Genomic DNA, 16,083 nt, shown 5'->3' on the forward strand with positions numbered 1-16,083 from the left:
TCACTCTTAAATCACTTAAACTGATGACGTGAAAAGCATCCGGACACATTAATGCACGCAAGCCACTGATGATGTCAGATTACGTCATCCTGGAACGGATCCCACCTGATTAGAATAAAGTAAATCAGTAATTTACTGAGTAATACTGTTCCGTTCCCTTTAAACGAAGGTCACAGAAGGCTGCGTGAATGCTCTTGCTGCCCTGAGCATCTTTGGCTACAGTTCAAACAGGTTGAAAAGGAAGGCAAAGACCAGGCAGTGTAATCGTGTCCTGTTTTTCTGTGCGATGCCTGCTTCTTAATAAACATTATAATAAAGACAAGCATCGCGGGAACTTGTTTCCGGGGTCCAGTCCGGCCCCCAGAGGGAACCGGACAGGTGGATCACCGGAATAAAGACAAGCATCGCGGGAACTTGTTTCCGGGGTCCAGTCCGACCCCCAGAGGGAACCGGACAGGTGGATCACCTGACTAAAGTCAAGCATCGCGGGAACTTGTTTCCGGGGTCCAGTCCGACCCCCAGAGGGAACCGGACAGGTGGATCACCTGAATAAAGACAAGCATCGCGGGAACTTGTTTCCGGGGTCCAGTCCGACCCCCAGAGGGAACCGGACAGGTGGATCACCTGACTAAAGACAAGCATCGCGGGAACTTGTTTCCGGGGTCCAGTCCGGCCCCCAGAGGGAACCGGACAGGTGGATCACCTGACTAAAGACAAGCATCGCGGGAACTTGTTTCCGGGGTCCAGTCCGACCCCCAGAGGGAACCGGACAGGTGGATCACCTGACTAAAGACAAGCATCGCGGGAACTTGTTTCCGGGGTCCAGTCCGACCCCCAGAGGGAACCGGACAGGTGGATCACCTGACTAAAGACAAGCATCGCGGGAACTTGTTTCCGGGGTCCAGTCCGACCCCCAGAGGGAACCGGACAGGTGGATCACCTGAATAAAGACAGGCATCGCGGGAACTTGTTTCCGGGGTCCAGTCCGACCCCCAGAGGGAACCGGACAGGTGGATCACCTGAGACGCGTTTCCTCTGAGAGCTGCAGCGTTTTAGATTTTGTGTCGTCAGACAGGAAACAATTTTTCATATCCAGAAACAAACTTAAGGGTCGTTTTATTTCTTTTTTTTACCCGTCAAACAAACAATACAGTAGTTCAACAAACAGCGCCTCTTGTGGACTCTATATGTCATTACACGTCCATCAGCCATCCCATCAACAGATTTTTATATCGACTATATTTATTTCAATCGTTACATAAGCAACATTTAAAACATCAGATTCGTTACCATTTCTATTTATTCTTTGTCATTTGATGTAAATACAGTATAATTTACATTTTCATTAATAGCTGCTCTTTCAGACAGAATTATTACTGAATACTCAATTTCTTGGTGCATTAATTATATTTATGTAACCACAGTTGGTTGCGTCTACTTCCTGACTGCTCCAGTTGTAGTTTCACTGTCTGAGCTTCCTATTTCTAATCATTCGATGCTGAAAATGAACCTTCCCAAGACAAACGTGCTGCTGAGAATAGCTGAGACTGCAGGGTTTATTTATTGAGGCAGATTTTGTGGCTAATGTCATCTAGTTGTCTGTCCACAAAGTTAAGTAGCTGCAGTTTAAAACCATCCATCCATCCTCCACCGCTTACCCGGGAAATGGTACCGACTATACGTAAATAAACCTCCGCTATAAAACAAGTATGTTTCTACTATTTACTCTCCTTCCAGATTCTTCACCGCTGGTGGGTGAGACGACCCGGGATCAGGATCGTTGGGACATTCTCGCCATACTTATAGACTTATAGAAATAATTTTGAACCAATCACTTTGTCAATCATCTATTTATTTATTCATTGTGAATAGTCATACAAAAATGTAGATTTGTCAGGAACAAGTGAGTCAAGATAAACAAGAAGTGGTATCAATAAACTTTACATTCAATACAGTTCATTTCACGTTGCCCCGCCCACCCTCATCCTCCTGGACCAATGGCAGGGAGGCAAAAACCTGCACTCCTGTTGGTGCTTCCTGCACTTAATAAATCTATTCTTAATATTACAAATATATAAAAGCTCTAGCCAGCGATGCGGGTTTCAGATCTACTTCCAGTCACAATAATACTTCGCTGTCCTCGCAGACGGGCACGAACACACACGTGCATCCATTCACACGCAATCTAGAATGAGTCCAGAACCGTGCGCTGACCGAGAAGCGTGCGCGAAACTACAACGTGAAGGTCTACTCACATACGATCACAAAGAATCAACTGACGAGGAAGTGCTGCGTCCTTTAGTTTAGCGTCTATTTCATTCTACAGCCGGTCAGAAACCAGCTCGTAAGCGGCCACTTCTTCAGAGAAGGTCGTCTGTTCTCACTCAGCAGCAGCAGGTTCAGAGCCCCAAGCCAGAGTCAAACATTCAGACGCTTCCAATACAAAAATCAGGCGACAGCGTCGATTGTTGGCACTGCAAAAAACGCTAATAGTAAAATAAATTATTGTAGTAATGATCACAGTGGTTGAAATGATCACAGGATACAATCTAAGGCAGCATCTGAGAAAGAATGAATCCCGAAGAGAACACAAGAGGAGCAGAAGTGGGTCTCGCTAACAAAGAGATCAGAATTCATACAAAATGTCACTGCTGAATCAAAAAAAAGAATTATGGACACGTCCAAGGTCAGTTTGAGGGTTACCCCACTGTGAGCTGCAAGTCTGTATCATCACCACCGGGTGGCGACGTTCCAGGAGGTGCTGATTGTGTGCCGAGTATCTACAGCATTTGAGTAAAAACAGCCAGAGAGCAAAATAAACAAAGCAAAATAAAAATGCTAAGATAAAAATGCTAACCTGCTCTCACTGAAAATAATCAGCTGATCAAATTCAGCCAGCGCCAATGAGAAAGTTGGACAAATCCCCATCCCACCTGATCCTGGCGTTATGCTGGCGTTATGCTGGCGTTATACTGGTGGCTGCTGCAGCGGAGGCGGAGCTAGTTTTAACCTCCTAGAGCCAAGGACCTCCCTCGATGCTGCTCTCTAGCGTGGACAGCAGGCAGCAACGCCGTCACCCGCAGGGTGACCGTCCGCGTGAACGCACCATTCAGAGAGGAAAGTCGGAATGACAGAACAGGTCCAAATATTTAGATTAAAAAAAAGAAAAGAAAAGTCGTACGTTCATGAAAAAAACAGAAAGTTCAGGTTCTAAATGTACTTTTAAGGCAAAGTCAAGTTGTGAGAAAATGTTTGTCGGCTGTTCGACCGTCTGACGTTATTACGGACGCAGAAATGAGATATGAGAAAAAACAGTTCATCATAAAAGACCTCACAAAAAACGTTTTTTAGTGCAACACTGAGAATGACGAGAAAGGAATGTCAGAGTTTAGATGAGTTTAAAAAAAAATCCTCGTCTCACGACGTCTCATTTGATATTATAAACTTAATGGAAACATTGAGATGCTTTTATCTGATAATATCTCAGCTTCGCCCCAGTTGCTGTAACTCCAGTTAGTTAGTTGTGTAGAAATGTGTTCACCGTTCTGTTGCATGCCTGGTGTGTGTGTGTGCGTGTGCGTGTGCGTGTGCGTGCGTGTGCGTGTGCGTGTGTGTGTGCGCGTGCGCGTGTGCGTGTGCTCAGCGCAGCCAGGAGCAGGGCACCCACTGGGGCTCAGTGTCCAGCTTGTTGACGAGTCGGAGCAGCTCGCTGAAGGCTTTCTCCTGGTCCGTGTTCACGATGACGCCGTCGAACAGGTGACCGCAGCTCTGCTCCATCTCCCGGGCCTTCTCGATGATGTCACGCAGGTCCTCGGGCTGCAGCAGCGCACGCACGCACACACGCACACAGATATAAATACACAACAGTAGTAGACAGTCAGATCTGTTGGAGGGCGGGCATTGATCGTGCAAACAGGAACCTTGGGGTTCTTGTTGTCTTTAGCCAGCAAAGCTCGGAGTCTTTCCTGAGAGGGCGGAGCTATGAAGATGATGTAAGGCTTCAAGTCTGAACTTCTGAGCACTTTCAGAGCCTGAAAACAAAAAGAGGTCATAAAAACGACCCTGCGTGTTGCCCCTGTGTGTGTGTGTGTGTGTGTGTGTGTCCTGCCCGTGTGTGTGTGTGTGTCCTGTGTGTACATGCTGCCTGTGTGTGTGTGTCCTGCCCGTGTGTGTGTGTCCTGTGTGTACATGCTGCCTGTGTGTGTGTGTCCTGCCCGTGTGTGTGTGTGTCCTGTGTGTACATGCTGCCTGTGTGTGTGTGTCCTGCCCGTGTGTGTGTGTGTCCTGCCCGTGTGTGTGTGTGTCCTGTGTGTACATGCTGCCTGTGCGTGTGTGTCCTGCCCGTGTGTGTGTGTGTCCTGCCCGTGTGTGTGTGTGTGTGTGTCCTGTGTGTACATGCTGCCTGTGTGTGTGTCCTGACCTGTGTGTGTGTGTGTCCTGTGTGTGTGTGTCCTGCCCGTGTGTGTGTGTGTGTCCTGCCCGCGTGTGTGTGTGTCCTGCCCGTGTGTGTGTGTGTGTCCTGCCCGCGTGTGTGTGTGTCCTGCCCGTGTGTGTGTGTGTGTCCTGCCCGCGTGTGTGTGTGTGTCCTGCCCGTGTGTGTGTCCTGCCCGTGTGTGTGTGTCCTGCCCGTGTGTGTGTGTGTCCTGCCCGTGTGTGTGTGTGTCCTGCCCGTGTGTGTGTGTGTCCTGCCCGTGTGTGTGTGTGTCCTGCCCGTGTGTGTGTGTGTCCTGCCTGTGTGTGTGTGTGTCCTGCCCGTGTGTGTGTCCTGCCCGTGTGTGTGTGTGTCCTGCCTGTGTGTGTGTGTGTCCTGCCCGTGTGTGTGTCCTGCCCGTGTGTGTGTGTCCTGCCCGTGTGTGTGTGTCCTGACCTGTGTGTGTGTGTCCTGCCCGTGTGTGTGTGTCCTGCCCGTGTGTGTGTGTCCTGTGTGTACATGCTGCCCGTGTGTGTGTCCTGCCCGTGTGTGTGTGTCCTGACCTGTGTGTGTGTGTGTCCTGCCCGTGTGTGTGTCCTGCCCGTGTGTGTGTGTGTCCTGCCCGTGTGTGTGTGTGTCCTGACCTGTGTGTGTGTGTCCTGCCCGTGTGTGTGTGTGTCCTGCCCGTGTGTGTGTGTGTCCTGCCCGTGTGTGTGTGTCCTGACCTGTGTGTGCAGACAGAGCACACAGATCTTTCCCGTGTTGATCACTTGTCTCACAGAGTCTGTGCTCGTCCCGTAAAGGTTCTTCTCAAACTCTCCAGACTCGATTAGCTTTCCTGGACAAACGAGACGTCTCCGCATTAAAAACGGAGTTACCCATCACGACGTGGGAGACAGTTACCGTGGCAACATTCATGTAGGGGGGGGGGGGGGGCTCTACCCGACCGCTGGACCCCACCTGCTGCCAGCTCTGCCTCGAAGCTCTGGCGAGACACAAAGTGGTAGTCCCGCCCACTCAGCTCACCGTCACGACGACTCCGTGTGGTGTCTGCACAAGAACACACACCGGCGTTACTGCACGCACGCACGCACACACACACACACACACACGTGTGCTGCGTCGTCGTGTGTGTGTGTGTGTGCGTGCCTTACGAGGTACAGGCCCAGCAAAGCGCTCTGGTTGGTCGTTGAGGAGTCTCTGTCGGAGCTCCGACTGCCCACAGCTGGTTGGTCCTATCAGCGCTATTGGCCTCTTCCGATTGGCCGGCTGGTGGTAGAGCGCCATCTCCTCATACGTGAGAATCTCCTCATCAGCATCTGGAAAGAAGGAACCAAATGTAAAAATGGATACGCTTGAGACGGAAACAGTAACGAAGGTAGCAAGCTAGCAAGGCTGGAAGCAGAACCGTTAGCATCTGCTCAGAACAACAATGGAGGAGGAGGAGGAGGAGGAGGAGGAGCTACACTACGGTTCATCTTCCTTTGTTCTAAGCAGAATGAAACGTTAACCATTTGTCATTTCCTTCATACCGATTCATAATATTTCTAGATATCCTCTCTCTCTCTCTTTGAGTCAGGTTCTGTCCAAGGCTTCTCCCTGTTAAAGGCTCCGTCTTTCCCTGCTACACCTGTAAAGTCCCTTGAGACGACTCTCTTTGATGATTTGAGCCTTTCTTTGGACACGAAGGCACACGGCGACCCCTGATTGGTGGCCGTACCGTCGTTCCTCTGAGCGTTGTACAGCAGCTTCTTCCTCTTCCTCTTGTTCTTCTTGGCGCACCACAGCTTTCCTTCAAACAAGCAGACGACGTCAAACACCGTTAGACCCGATCCCGTCTTCGGATAGTTCAGCCAACTGGAGAGCGGCGCCCAAACCGACTCCCCGTGGCACACATCATCGGATAAATCAAAACGCAAAGTTCAAAGTTCAGAGGAACTGACCAGACTTCTCCGGCTCCTTGTCTTCTTCTATGGTTTGTTTCATGGCTTCTCTCTGCTGCTGGAAACTCTTTCCTGTGAATAAAAAGACACCGAATCAGAGAACAACCTGCAGAACAGCGTGGCGTGTCCCCCCCCCCCCCCCCCCCCCCCCCGGCGGCGACAGACAGAACGCCGTACCGGGCACGAGTCCAGCCAGCGGCTGATTGTCCTCGTCTCCGTCCCTGTAAGCCTGCCACCAGTTGGGGTCCGACTGGCTGATGATGTGGAGGATGTCTCCCTTCTGGAAGGACAGGCCCAGCTCCCTGCACGGCACGTAGGGGTCATCCGAGGGGTCGTAGTCGAAATGCGCCTTGACGTGAACCTGGAGGACACGGTTCTGCGTTTACGTTTACAGCGACGCAGAAACCCGAGACGTGCCCGACGTGCCGTCGTGTTGTTGCTCACCACATTCTCTTTGACTGGGGGGGGTTTGTTCTGAGCGCTGGGAACGAGCACAAAGTTCAGGAGGCCGTGCATGTCCGCCTGACGCACAGAGAGAGAGAGAGAGAGAGAGCTGCTAGTAGCGATCAATCAAATCTACTCAAACGTTGGATCGGTTCGATGTAGAGGGCGGGGCACTGGGGGGGGGGGGTCGCACGGGACACTCACAAGAATATCAAAGACTTGATTGACGTCTTTCCCTCTGATCTCAACGCCGTTTATTTCCAATATTTCATCGCCTTCAGATAAGAGTCCACTTCGCTCGGCTGCGCCACCTCGAACGATGCGGCTGATCACGACGCTGTCCATTTCGTTGCGGACAGTCGCCCCCTACAGACAGAAAGCACACGATGCGGGGGGGGGGGGGGGGGGGGGGGGTAGAGATTCAAAATCTTATTCCAGATGTTATTGTGACGTAACAAACCCTCTCATTGGTCCATTCCAAAAGGTCCTCAGCGTCGTCTGTTAGATTACACATAAAGTTCTTTTGATCAGAATTAGGTTGGAATGTTTGAAGCCCGTTTATCCAATCGGCTGTTTTCTACAGGTCAGAAGGGCCTGGAGCGGATTCCAGAGAGGGATCAGGCTTTGCAGCTCGACTGGAGGGAACCCGATCCCACCGATCGGTCGCCACGGTGACTGAGGGGTGTTGGTCTTACCAGCGGTACGTCCTGGGCCTTTTCTATGCGAACCACTTTAACCGTCTCCCCTCCCCACTGGGTCAGCGTTTCTCCCTGGATGGGCGATGGCTCCGGCTGCATCTCCCTCTCCGCGACGCCGTCGTGAGCCAGAAGCAGAGACTGCGAGGCAAACACACGGCGGTCACTACGGGAACCCGCCGCACGGCGGTCACTACGGGAACCCGCCACGCGGCGGTCACTACGGGAACCCGCCACACGGCGGTCACTACGGGAACCCGCCGCACGGCGGTCACTACGGGAACCCGCCGCACGGCGGTCACTACGGGAACCAGCCACACGGCGGTCACTACGGGAACCCGCCGCACGGCGGTCACTACGGGAACCAGCCACGCGGCGGTCACTACGGGAACCCGCCGCTGCGTCGCGTGGAGTTCGCCGCTTCCTCTACCTGCACGTGCGTGTCTGACAGCAGGCTGTGGAGCTCCAGGCCCTCCTTGTTCTGACTTTGCTGGATGAGATCTCTGACCTGAAACCACGGCAACCGTTAGACATCATCGGCATCAACGGGGGAAATATCAGTATGCCAATTATCCAATGTTTTGAAATGCCAACCGCTATAAAACGTCACATCGGAGTAATTATGCTGCTCAGACGGAGCAAAGGCTCGCAAGAACTGCAGGGACAAATGTCCATTTAAAATAGAGGCGTCCCAATCTGTCCCGATCTGTCCCGGATCTCTGAGGACGCTTGGCGTGAACTACGACCTCTGCACAGTCCTGTACGAACCGAAGCCAAACGTGCTTCTCTTTAATGAGACGCCACTGAATCTCACAGCGAGCCAACTCAATGCTGGGGAAGCGCTCGCACGCTGGATTTAAATCTGGTGTGTGTGTGGGTGTGTGTGTCTGTGTGTGTCTGTGTGTGTGTGAGCAGTGTGCACACACAACGGTTTCATCTTTAATTGATACAGAACAGAGCTGCTCTGTCTCGGCCCTCATTAGTGGATGCTGGCTGACCTGGACTGTGTGTGCGTGTGCGTGTGCGTGCGTGTGCGTGCGTGTGCGTGTGTGTGTGTGTGTGTGTGCGCTCGTACCTCCTCGGCCAGCTGAAGGGCCTGCTGTGTGTGTGGGTACGGAGGAGAGGGCCTCTGCATGCTGCTGGCCACGGCATTATGGATCTTCAGCGCCGACTGGAAGTCAGACTAGAAGAGGAAACGGATCCCAGCGTAAACGTTTCATTCTGCTCTTCTGGCGTGTTCGGCCAGTCCTTCTGAGAAAACGCCCTTTAGACCATTTACAGCCATGCTGGGGGGGGGGGGGGGGTCAGTCCTCCTCCAAGTGAAGTCTAAGACTTTGTGTTTGAAACTGTTTATCAGACGCGCTCTGGAGAGGCAGGAAGTAGAACGGAAACATTTCTACTTCCTTCGTCTGGATCTGGGATGTCTGATCGTTTCTGAAGCAGACAAATGATACATTCTGATGGAAACGATGAATTGTTTACTGGCTCTTTATCAGAGGGTTCAGTATTTGAACTCTCCTCATACCGGGGAGTTCACTCCAAACCCTCGAGGAGCCCGTCGGTCAGAGACTCTCCCGGCCAGACGGCGCTCGCTCTCCCCGTGAATCCTTTTTACCTCCAAGGGCAGGATATTTAGAGAAATACCAGACTCACATATTAACTGGAAGCTTCTGTTCGCCTAATTCCATTTATATTACCTTGTTTAATAGTGCGAGAACCAGCTCGACGTCGCTCTGGCTCTGCTGGTCAGACAGGCAGCCGCGGACCTGCTTCAGCGACAGCAGCAGCTCCTCAAGTTCTACGAGAGAAGAAACACACAAACCGACAGACGGGCATCAGTGTGAACAGCTCATTGTGCGTCAGCGTGCGTTCAGGTTTGTGCGTCTACGACCACCCAACCACGTCGAATGAAGTCACCCTCAAGAGCCCCTCCCTCCCTGAGGAATTCTCTCCCCGATGGCGATCAAGTCTCCCTTACATTCCTCGTTCTCTCCACCGCTTCACTGTGTGTGTGTGTGTGCGTGCGTGCGCGCGCGTTACCCAGCAGCGTGTGCGTGTGCTGCCCGCTGAATGCTGGCTGCTGCGGTGCGTTCGAGTCCTGGAGGAACGTGGGGTTGTCGATGCCGATGTGGGGGTGCTGGGAGAGCTTCCTAAGTTTCAGCGAGGCGTTCAGGTCCAGTTGACGCCCTTCCTCCTCTCGGCGACGACGGAGATCCTCCTGACGCACACATGCAGACGATGAGTCAGGAGAAATATACCAACCCCGGATCGGGTCGATCATTAAAGTCTAAAAGGCGCTTTATTTTGAAAAATGACCGGATTTTCTCCAAAGTAACAGTCGCCTGTGATACTTAATTTTCTAATAGTTATTGCAAGTGCACAATATAAACTTCAGTGGTTAGATTGCCCCAGCCCGTGGCAGAAAATACGTTTGGGGGGGGGGGGGGGGGGGGGCTCTGATCTAGTGTGTAGAGGAAATCAAACATCTTACTGACAAACAAACTGAATATATGAAGTATATGAAGTATATGGTTACACGGTCGCGTTTAAAAACTGACTGAAAAAGCTCGGTTACTTTTCTTCACCGTGCTCGTATATTTCTGTGTATGCTCAGAGACGTCTTCATTTACAGACGCACACAGAACACAACGCGTGTGTGCGTGCGTGTGCGCGTGCATGTGCGTGCGTGCGCGTGCGTGTCCATACCTGGTGCTGTCGTATCTTCTCCAGCTGGGCAGATCGCCGCAGCGGGAGCGTCCGACTCCCCAGATCTTCCGGACAGTCGACAGCCATTTCCCGGTGGTGCTGCCCTCCCCTCAGCTCTTCATCCCCTCCGCCTCCTCCTCCTCCTCCCCCACCAGCAACATGGCCGTTCAGATGGGATGTTGTCATCCCTTACACGGACACCGAATCAAATGTGGCTGCGCTCGCGGTCGATTCCAGCGATGCTTCCGTGTGTATCAGGAGGGTCTGTGCGGGGCAGCCATGACGCCGTCACCTGTGGTGAACGCAGGACAACGAAGACACTATGAAACGGGACGTCCTTGAACCTTGAGCCAGCGACGGGGGCACTCTGAACACCTGCAGAACACCTTTGATGTCGGCCTCTAACTTACATCAATCAGGAACTGGACTTTCAGATGACAAAAGCTAAACATTTGAAAGTCGTGATGAATCATTATCCTTTAATGGCTGCCAGCTATAACAATTACAAATCCTCCCGGACCCCGCCCCCCCACAGGAAAACGGATAAATAAACACGTCAGTACACGATGGATCCTCCGTTCCTCTCGCTAGCCTAGAGTAATCGCTTGATTTGGATTGTTTTAGATTCTATTCATTACAAAATGATAATTTTAGTGTTGCTTTAAATGACAAGCAGTTGAAGATTATTTTTTAAATCAATAAATCATTAAATAGCTGGTACAGGTACTGCCGGAGTTACAACCTGTACTATTTAGGACCTGTCGTACTCACGGCTGGCACCGGTCCAAACAGAGCGTTTCAGGTCTGCTGCCTCCGGGCCTGGAAGAATGAATTCCCCGGTTTATCAAGATGTTTTTGCACGTGATGCTCAATAGAACACGACGACTTGTGATTGGCCGAGGGCCGTTTGTTCAAGCACGCTCTGTTTGTTTCGATGATGATCCGGCAGCATTTTATGACCAACGAGAAATCCCAGACGCTGCACTTGTGTTCGATACCCGCCGTACGACCACCGCCACAGCTCAAAACATGACGAGACATTACCATAGCGATGAAAGCCAACGGTGGATATTTAAACGCTCGAGGGGAGATCAAATGATTCTCCACCGATCAGGATTCACGGAGGAACAGAAACATTAACGACGCGTAGCTGTAATGTGTATTCGATGGATGCCTAATCTCTCAGTGCCACAACAGCCTGTTTGATAGGTTATCTCACCCCCCCCCCCCCTGGGACGGACACACACACACACACACACACACACACACACACACACACACGCGCACGCAGCAGTGAGCAATGCCAGGCAAAATTCCACGGCTGGGGGAAGGGACGGCGTCGGCGATCGGAACCCAGTCCACCGTCTTACGTGCGTTCTCAGTGTACTCGCTCTGACTAATAGAAGGGTTGGAAACACACGAGCAGCATCATGTAATGCAAGAGAACCCTTTAGAGGACGTGTTAGCTAGCATGAGGCTAGAGCTAATATATATTTATATTATAAATTACAGGACTACGTAGAAAGGCGTTTCTTTCTGCGTGGGCTCGATTGGAATCGGCATCTTGCAGAACAGGAGCATCCGGCCTGCAGAGCGTTTACATTTGGGGGGGGGGGGGGGGGTATCTGATTAAGAAACATGATCCAGCAAGCATTATACATGTTTATTCTACCCTTAATGATTAAAAACAAAGCATTTGTTTTACATTAACAAGCTATGTTGGATGAATTTTACTTTTATATCACTCTCACGATAAAAATGTTAAATATTGGTATTTTATTTAAAATGGAACAAAATATTTCAGACTTGGGTTATGAGCCACACAACAGGAAGGCCTTTCTGTGTTAACTTCACTGTGGCCGCTAACCCAAAAGGATTTTTAGCAAAGAGGAGCAGAAAATGCTAGCTAATGTTACGCCATTACAATAAATAAATACGATGCTAACCTACCAACCTACTAACTAACTATCACTTCTAAAAATGTGAACACATTATAAATTAATTCCCTGCTTCCCAGGACATCTTGTATAAACGTCCCACTGAGTTTGGAACAATCACAAAGTTTACTACCTTTGAACACAATTCAGTGGAGAGTACCGGTAATACACACTACGACACACACGGAGTCAGTCCGTGCAGAATTAAAGCCGGTTCTTATCTTGTGTTTAACAACGCGCGCACACACGCACACGCGCACACACACACACACACAGCGCTGTACCACCCCGTACCAGACAAAGAAGGAAGAGAGGGGGAAACAGAAAGCAAGCTTTCTGTTAGAAGACGTGTTGGAGTTGAACAGCTTTTCATTTACAGTACGTTCCTACCTGGCTGTGCGCCTTTCCAATAATGTCTATCAGCCGATTCCAATTCAGCTGCAAGAGCATCAAGAACGATCAGTGGAAACAGGGAGAGCCTGAGCTCGATGAAGGCTGTGAACGCGATGTCTTTGATTTTAAGTTAAAAAGAAAACTGAGAATACGTTCTCGATGCGACGCACGTCCAAATACCTTTTCGGGAAATTTCAACGATGTCCTCAGTGTGAAATAAATACAACCCCGTAGTCGAACTGCCAACCTTTCCGCCACGCTATCCGGAAACATCTGCAGCACCGGGTCCATTTCGTTTGTGTCTACGTGTAACCTCACCAAAACTCTAAAGACCATCACCGGTACTTTTAACTTATTAAAAGCAAGGAAAGGCACCATAATATTACGTTACGATACTAGATCCATTAAATATCCTGGAGTAAGACAGAAACTCAATCAATCGACTCAATACATGTTGCAGCTCTTGTACTTTTATGGTTAAATACTACCACTACTACACATTCACTTAGCCAAATCGCAGTACTTGTGGCATGAAAGATTCCTTTTGACAAACTAACATCAAAGGGACACACGACAGCCTGTGAAGAAGCGTTAACGCATCTTGAGGGAGACGCCGCCCACCAGGAAACGATCAGCAGCCGTGAAAGTGTAATCCTGATTGGGTTGGCAGCGGTCCCGGTTTGGGTCCCACTCCGGTCTCGGTCCAGGATCCAGAGCGGGTGAGAGAGCATTCCAGAGAACAGAGGACTTCTGTATTCCACGGGCCTGTGGCCCACCGTGCATGGTTAGCGTCTGCTTCACCAGCTCCCTGTGTGTGTGTGTGTGTGTGCGTGTGTGTGTGTGTGTGTGCGTGAGTCAGTTTTGACCCGATCTAAAGGTCAGTTTCTGAGCCTCGGGGTGTTTACATATCAAGGTCAACGCTTTCACACCATTGCGTAAGCAGGTATCGCATATGGTACGTGATATAAAAACAAGTAAACAAGTATCTTTGACTTTTCTAATCGATCGATCTCACACGGCATTTCATTTTCACTGAGTAAATACTGAAATCATGACGACGTGACTTTTCTTTTTGTCGCCGTGTGAACCAATCAGCAACGATTCTGCGCTGTAGAGCGTTTTTAGCCGGTACCTGACGCTCGGTGGCTGGACAGAGACGCACGTCGCGTCCAACGTCTGCCTCAGTGATACTCCCATAAATAGAAAAACAGATTTATAGCCAATAACAAAATCGTTTCCTCATAACTGATCGCTTGTGAAATACGACACACAAATAGTGCTTCGTTAAGAAACTAAAATGTAGAAAATAAATCAAAGATAACACTTTACATTGGCTATACAACATAATCCTATGGGCTCTAGTGAATTATTTTGTTTCTTATAATAATCCTCTCTCGCTCTCTGCTTCATTTAAGAATTCTTAAACATTACAAAAAGAGGAAGTTAGGGATAAATAAAGGAATGTCTTTAATATGGAAAGGCCTTCTGCATCCATCCATCCATTTTCAACCTCCTATCCTGGGGGGGGGGGGGCCGAACAGGGAAACCGGACCCCCTCAACGCCCAGAAGCTCTGTCCATAAAGGTTCTGAACAGAATCGGTGACTAAGGGCAGCCCTTAGCGCTCTCTCATTTCATTTAAGGCGGAGTGCCGTCAAACAATCTGACGCAATGAGATCAAAACATCAAAAGGATTTGTAAGCCAGTTCAGAAACCATGGTAACGCGTCAAACAGCCACAGCAGCAAAGCGTTATCACCAGTGCCCACCTTGTTAGTGTAACCTTCGGGCTCATCTAACCGCAGATAAACACTGTAAAGTCTCTCAGACTCCCAACACTAGTACAATAGGTTATAAAATACATACAATAAAATGTTAGCTTAGCAGAGCCCAAGAGAAAAGAATGCAAGATTCTCCTTTTGTTGAATATTTGTGGGTTTTTTTTACTTTTATAACAAAGTTATTATCTGAGACACTTCTAATACTCGATGGACTCGATCGACTGGAGACTAATCGATAGTGTCGCTACTGACTTTATACACGAAGTGTAACTCAAGGTAATATTTTAGTCATATTTTAATGAAACTAACAGAAGTGAAAATACTAAATAAACTCAGCCCTTTGTTGCAAATGATAGCGAGTTTCTTTCTCTATAAAACTATTTTAAAAAAGGGCGAATTGTCTGATCGCTAGCGTTAATCGAACATGTTAGCTAGCACAGAGGAATCAATGTTTTGGTTAGCCTTTTCAAAGTATCCTTTAATTAGCTGAGATATCAGCCAACGGGCCTAATTACGAGCTTTTTTAGCTGGTGTGAACCTTCGCATCAGTTCAGAGCAGCCGTCCCTTCCAGAGACGCTTCTATTTTATAATGTTGGTTTTAATTTTGACATGTTATCGCGCTAACGTTAGCAGCTAGCTGCTAGCTAGCTAGCTAGCGTCCCTCCTTCTCGCGGCACCTGTTGATAACAAAGCCACTTCACGCCAGCCCGCAAACATTGAACTACTCACTGCTCCATCGTCCGCCTCCTCCTAACGCTGCCCGGTTCAACCGGAATCCCGTCGTTCCGGATTCGTTTTAATCCCTTCGCGTCCGTAATTCGCTGTTTCACCGAATTTACTGCTCGTCTGGCGGACACAGGAGCGCCACCGCCGACCTCTCGCTGCTTCCGCCTCTCAGACTGCCATTCAACGCCACACTGGGGGGGGAGGAGGGGCCTACATACCGGAACCAGATAAAACAGCGACGCTGATTGGACGCAGCTATAAAAGGAATCCTGCCTAAACCAGTCAAACACGTTGGTACATCTGGGAAATGTAGCGTGTGAAACAGCTGCAGAGAAGCTCTGCCAAGGTCATTGTTTACTTTACTTTACTGTCTGTAAACAAGATAACTCAGAAAAATTATGAATGACATTAATGACATTTTCAGGAAATGTTGGGAATCTTAAAAAGTTCATTAAATATTGATGATGATCCAGAAGAGATCCTGGATTCTGGATCACCTTGAAATTTCCGTTAACGTTGCACTCTATGGAGCTTTATAATGTGTTCCTCAATAACTCTATCTTATCAGCAAATTTCATCCGGATTGCAGATACCGTCACAATGTTTTGAAAGGGGGGGGGGGGGGGGTACACATTACGTTTAGCAGGATTACAGAAAACCTGCAGGATTGGTCTAATTTAGAGCCCATCAAACCTAAAACGCTGGGCCACATGAGAATAAATGCTTTAAATCATTCTTTGTATGATCAAATTAATAGATTTTTATATATGTTTTGGGTCAGATAAACATGAAAGAATTATAAAAAATAATCTTGGACAAACACATGTACAGAATAATCAGGATTATTTTTATTAATTCATCTTGAGTTTCAATAATATCATTACAGGAAAAAAAACCATCCTCTTCATTATATTTATACAGTAGTAGTAGAATGCTGTGTCATTGCTTCGTTACAAGTGCTGGTCATAGTTTATAGTGTGTGCAGTGTGACACTGAGCCGAGTTCAGTCCACTCAATACAAAGGCAGTTTGACAATAACCTGCTTCTT

General features: G+C 49.2%; 1 protein-coding gene across 1 annotated transcript; it reads right to left on the reverse strand.

Annotated features, from left to right (window-relative positions):
* Positions 1-3,613: 3,613 nt before the first annotated feature.
* pals1a (protein associated with LIN7 1, MAGUK p55 family member a) lies at positions 3,614-15,153 on the reverse strand. The gene is made up of 17 exons (XM_068751916.1): positions 15,039-15,153; positions 10,200-10,491; positions 9,534-9,711; positions 9,191-9,291; positions 8,569-8,676; positions 7,924-8,001; positions 7,494-7,634; positions 7,003-7,164; positions 6,799-6,876; positions 6,532-6,715; positions 6,355-6,426; positions 6,132-6,203; positions 5,566-5,730; positions 5,372-5,461; positions 5,137-5,249; positions 3,921-4,031; positions 3,614-3,816 (listed from the first exon to the last, which is right to left on the reverse strand). Exons 2-17 carry the CDS (start codon positions 10,383-10,385, stop codon positions 3,640-3,642), a joined length of 2,016 nt encoding a protein of 671 aa, XP_068608017.1. The 5' UTR covers positions 10,386-10,491; positions 15,039-15,153; the 3' UTR covers positions 3,614-3,639.
* Positions 15,154-16,083: the final 930 nt, after the last annotated feature.

This window comes from Brachionichthys hirsutus, chromosome 18 (genome assembly GCF_040956055.1).
Source record: "Brachionichthys hirsutus isolate HB-005 chromosome 18, CSIRO-AGI_Bhir_v1, whole genome shotgun sequence".
NCBI classification, from domain to species: domain Eukaryota; kingdom Metazoa; phylum Chordata; class Actinopteri; order Lophiiformes; family Brachionichthyidae; genus Brachionichthys; species Brachionichthys hirsutus.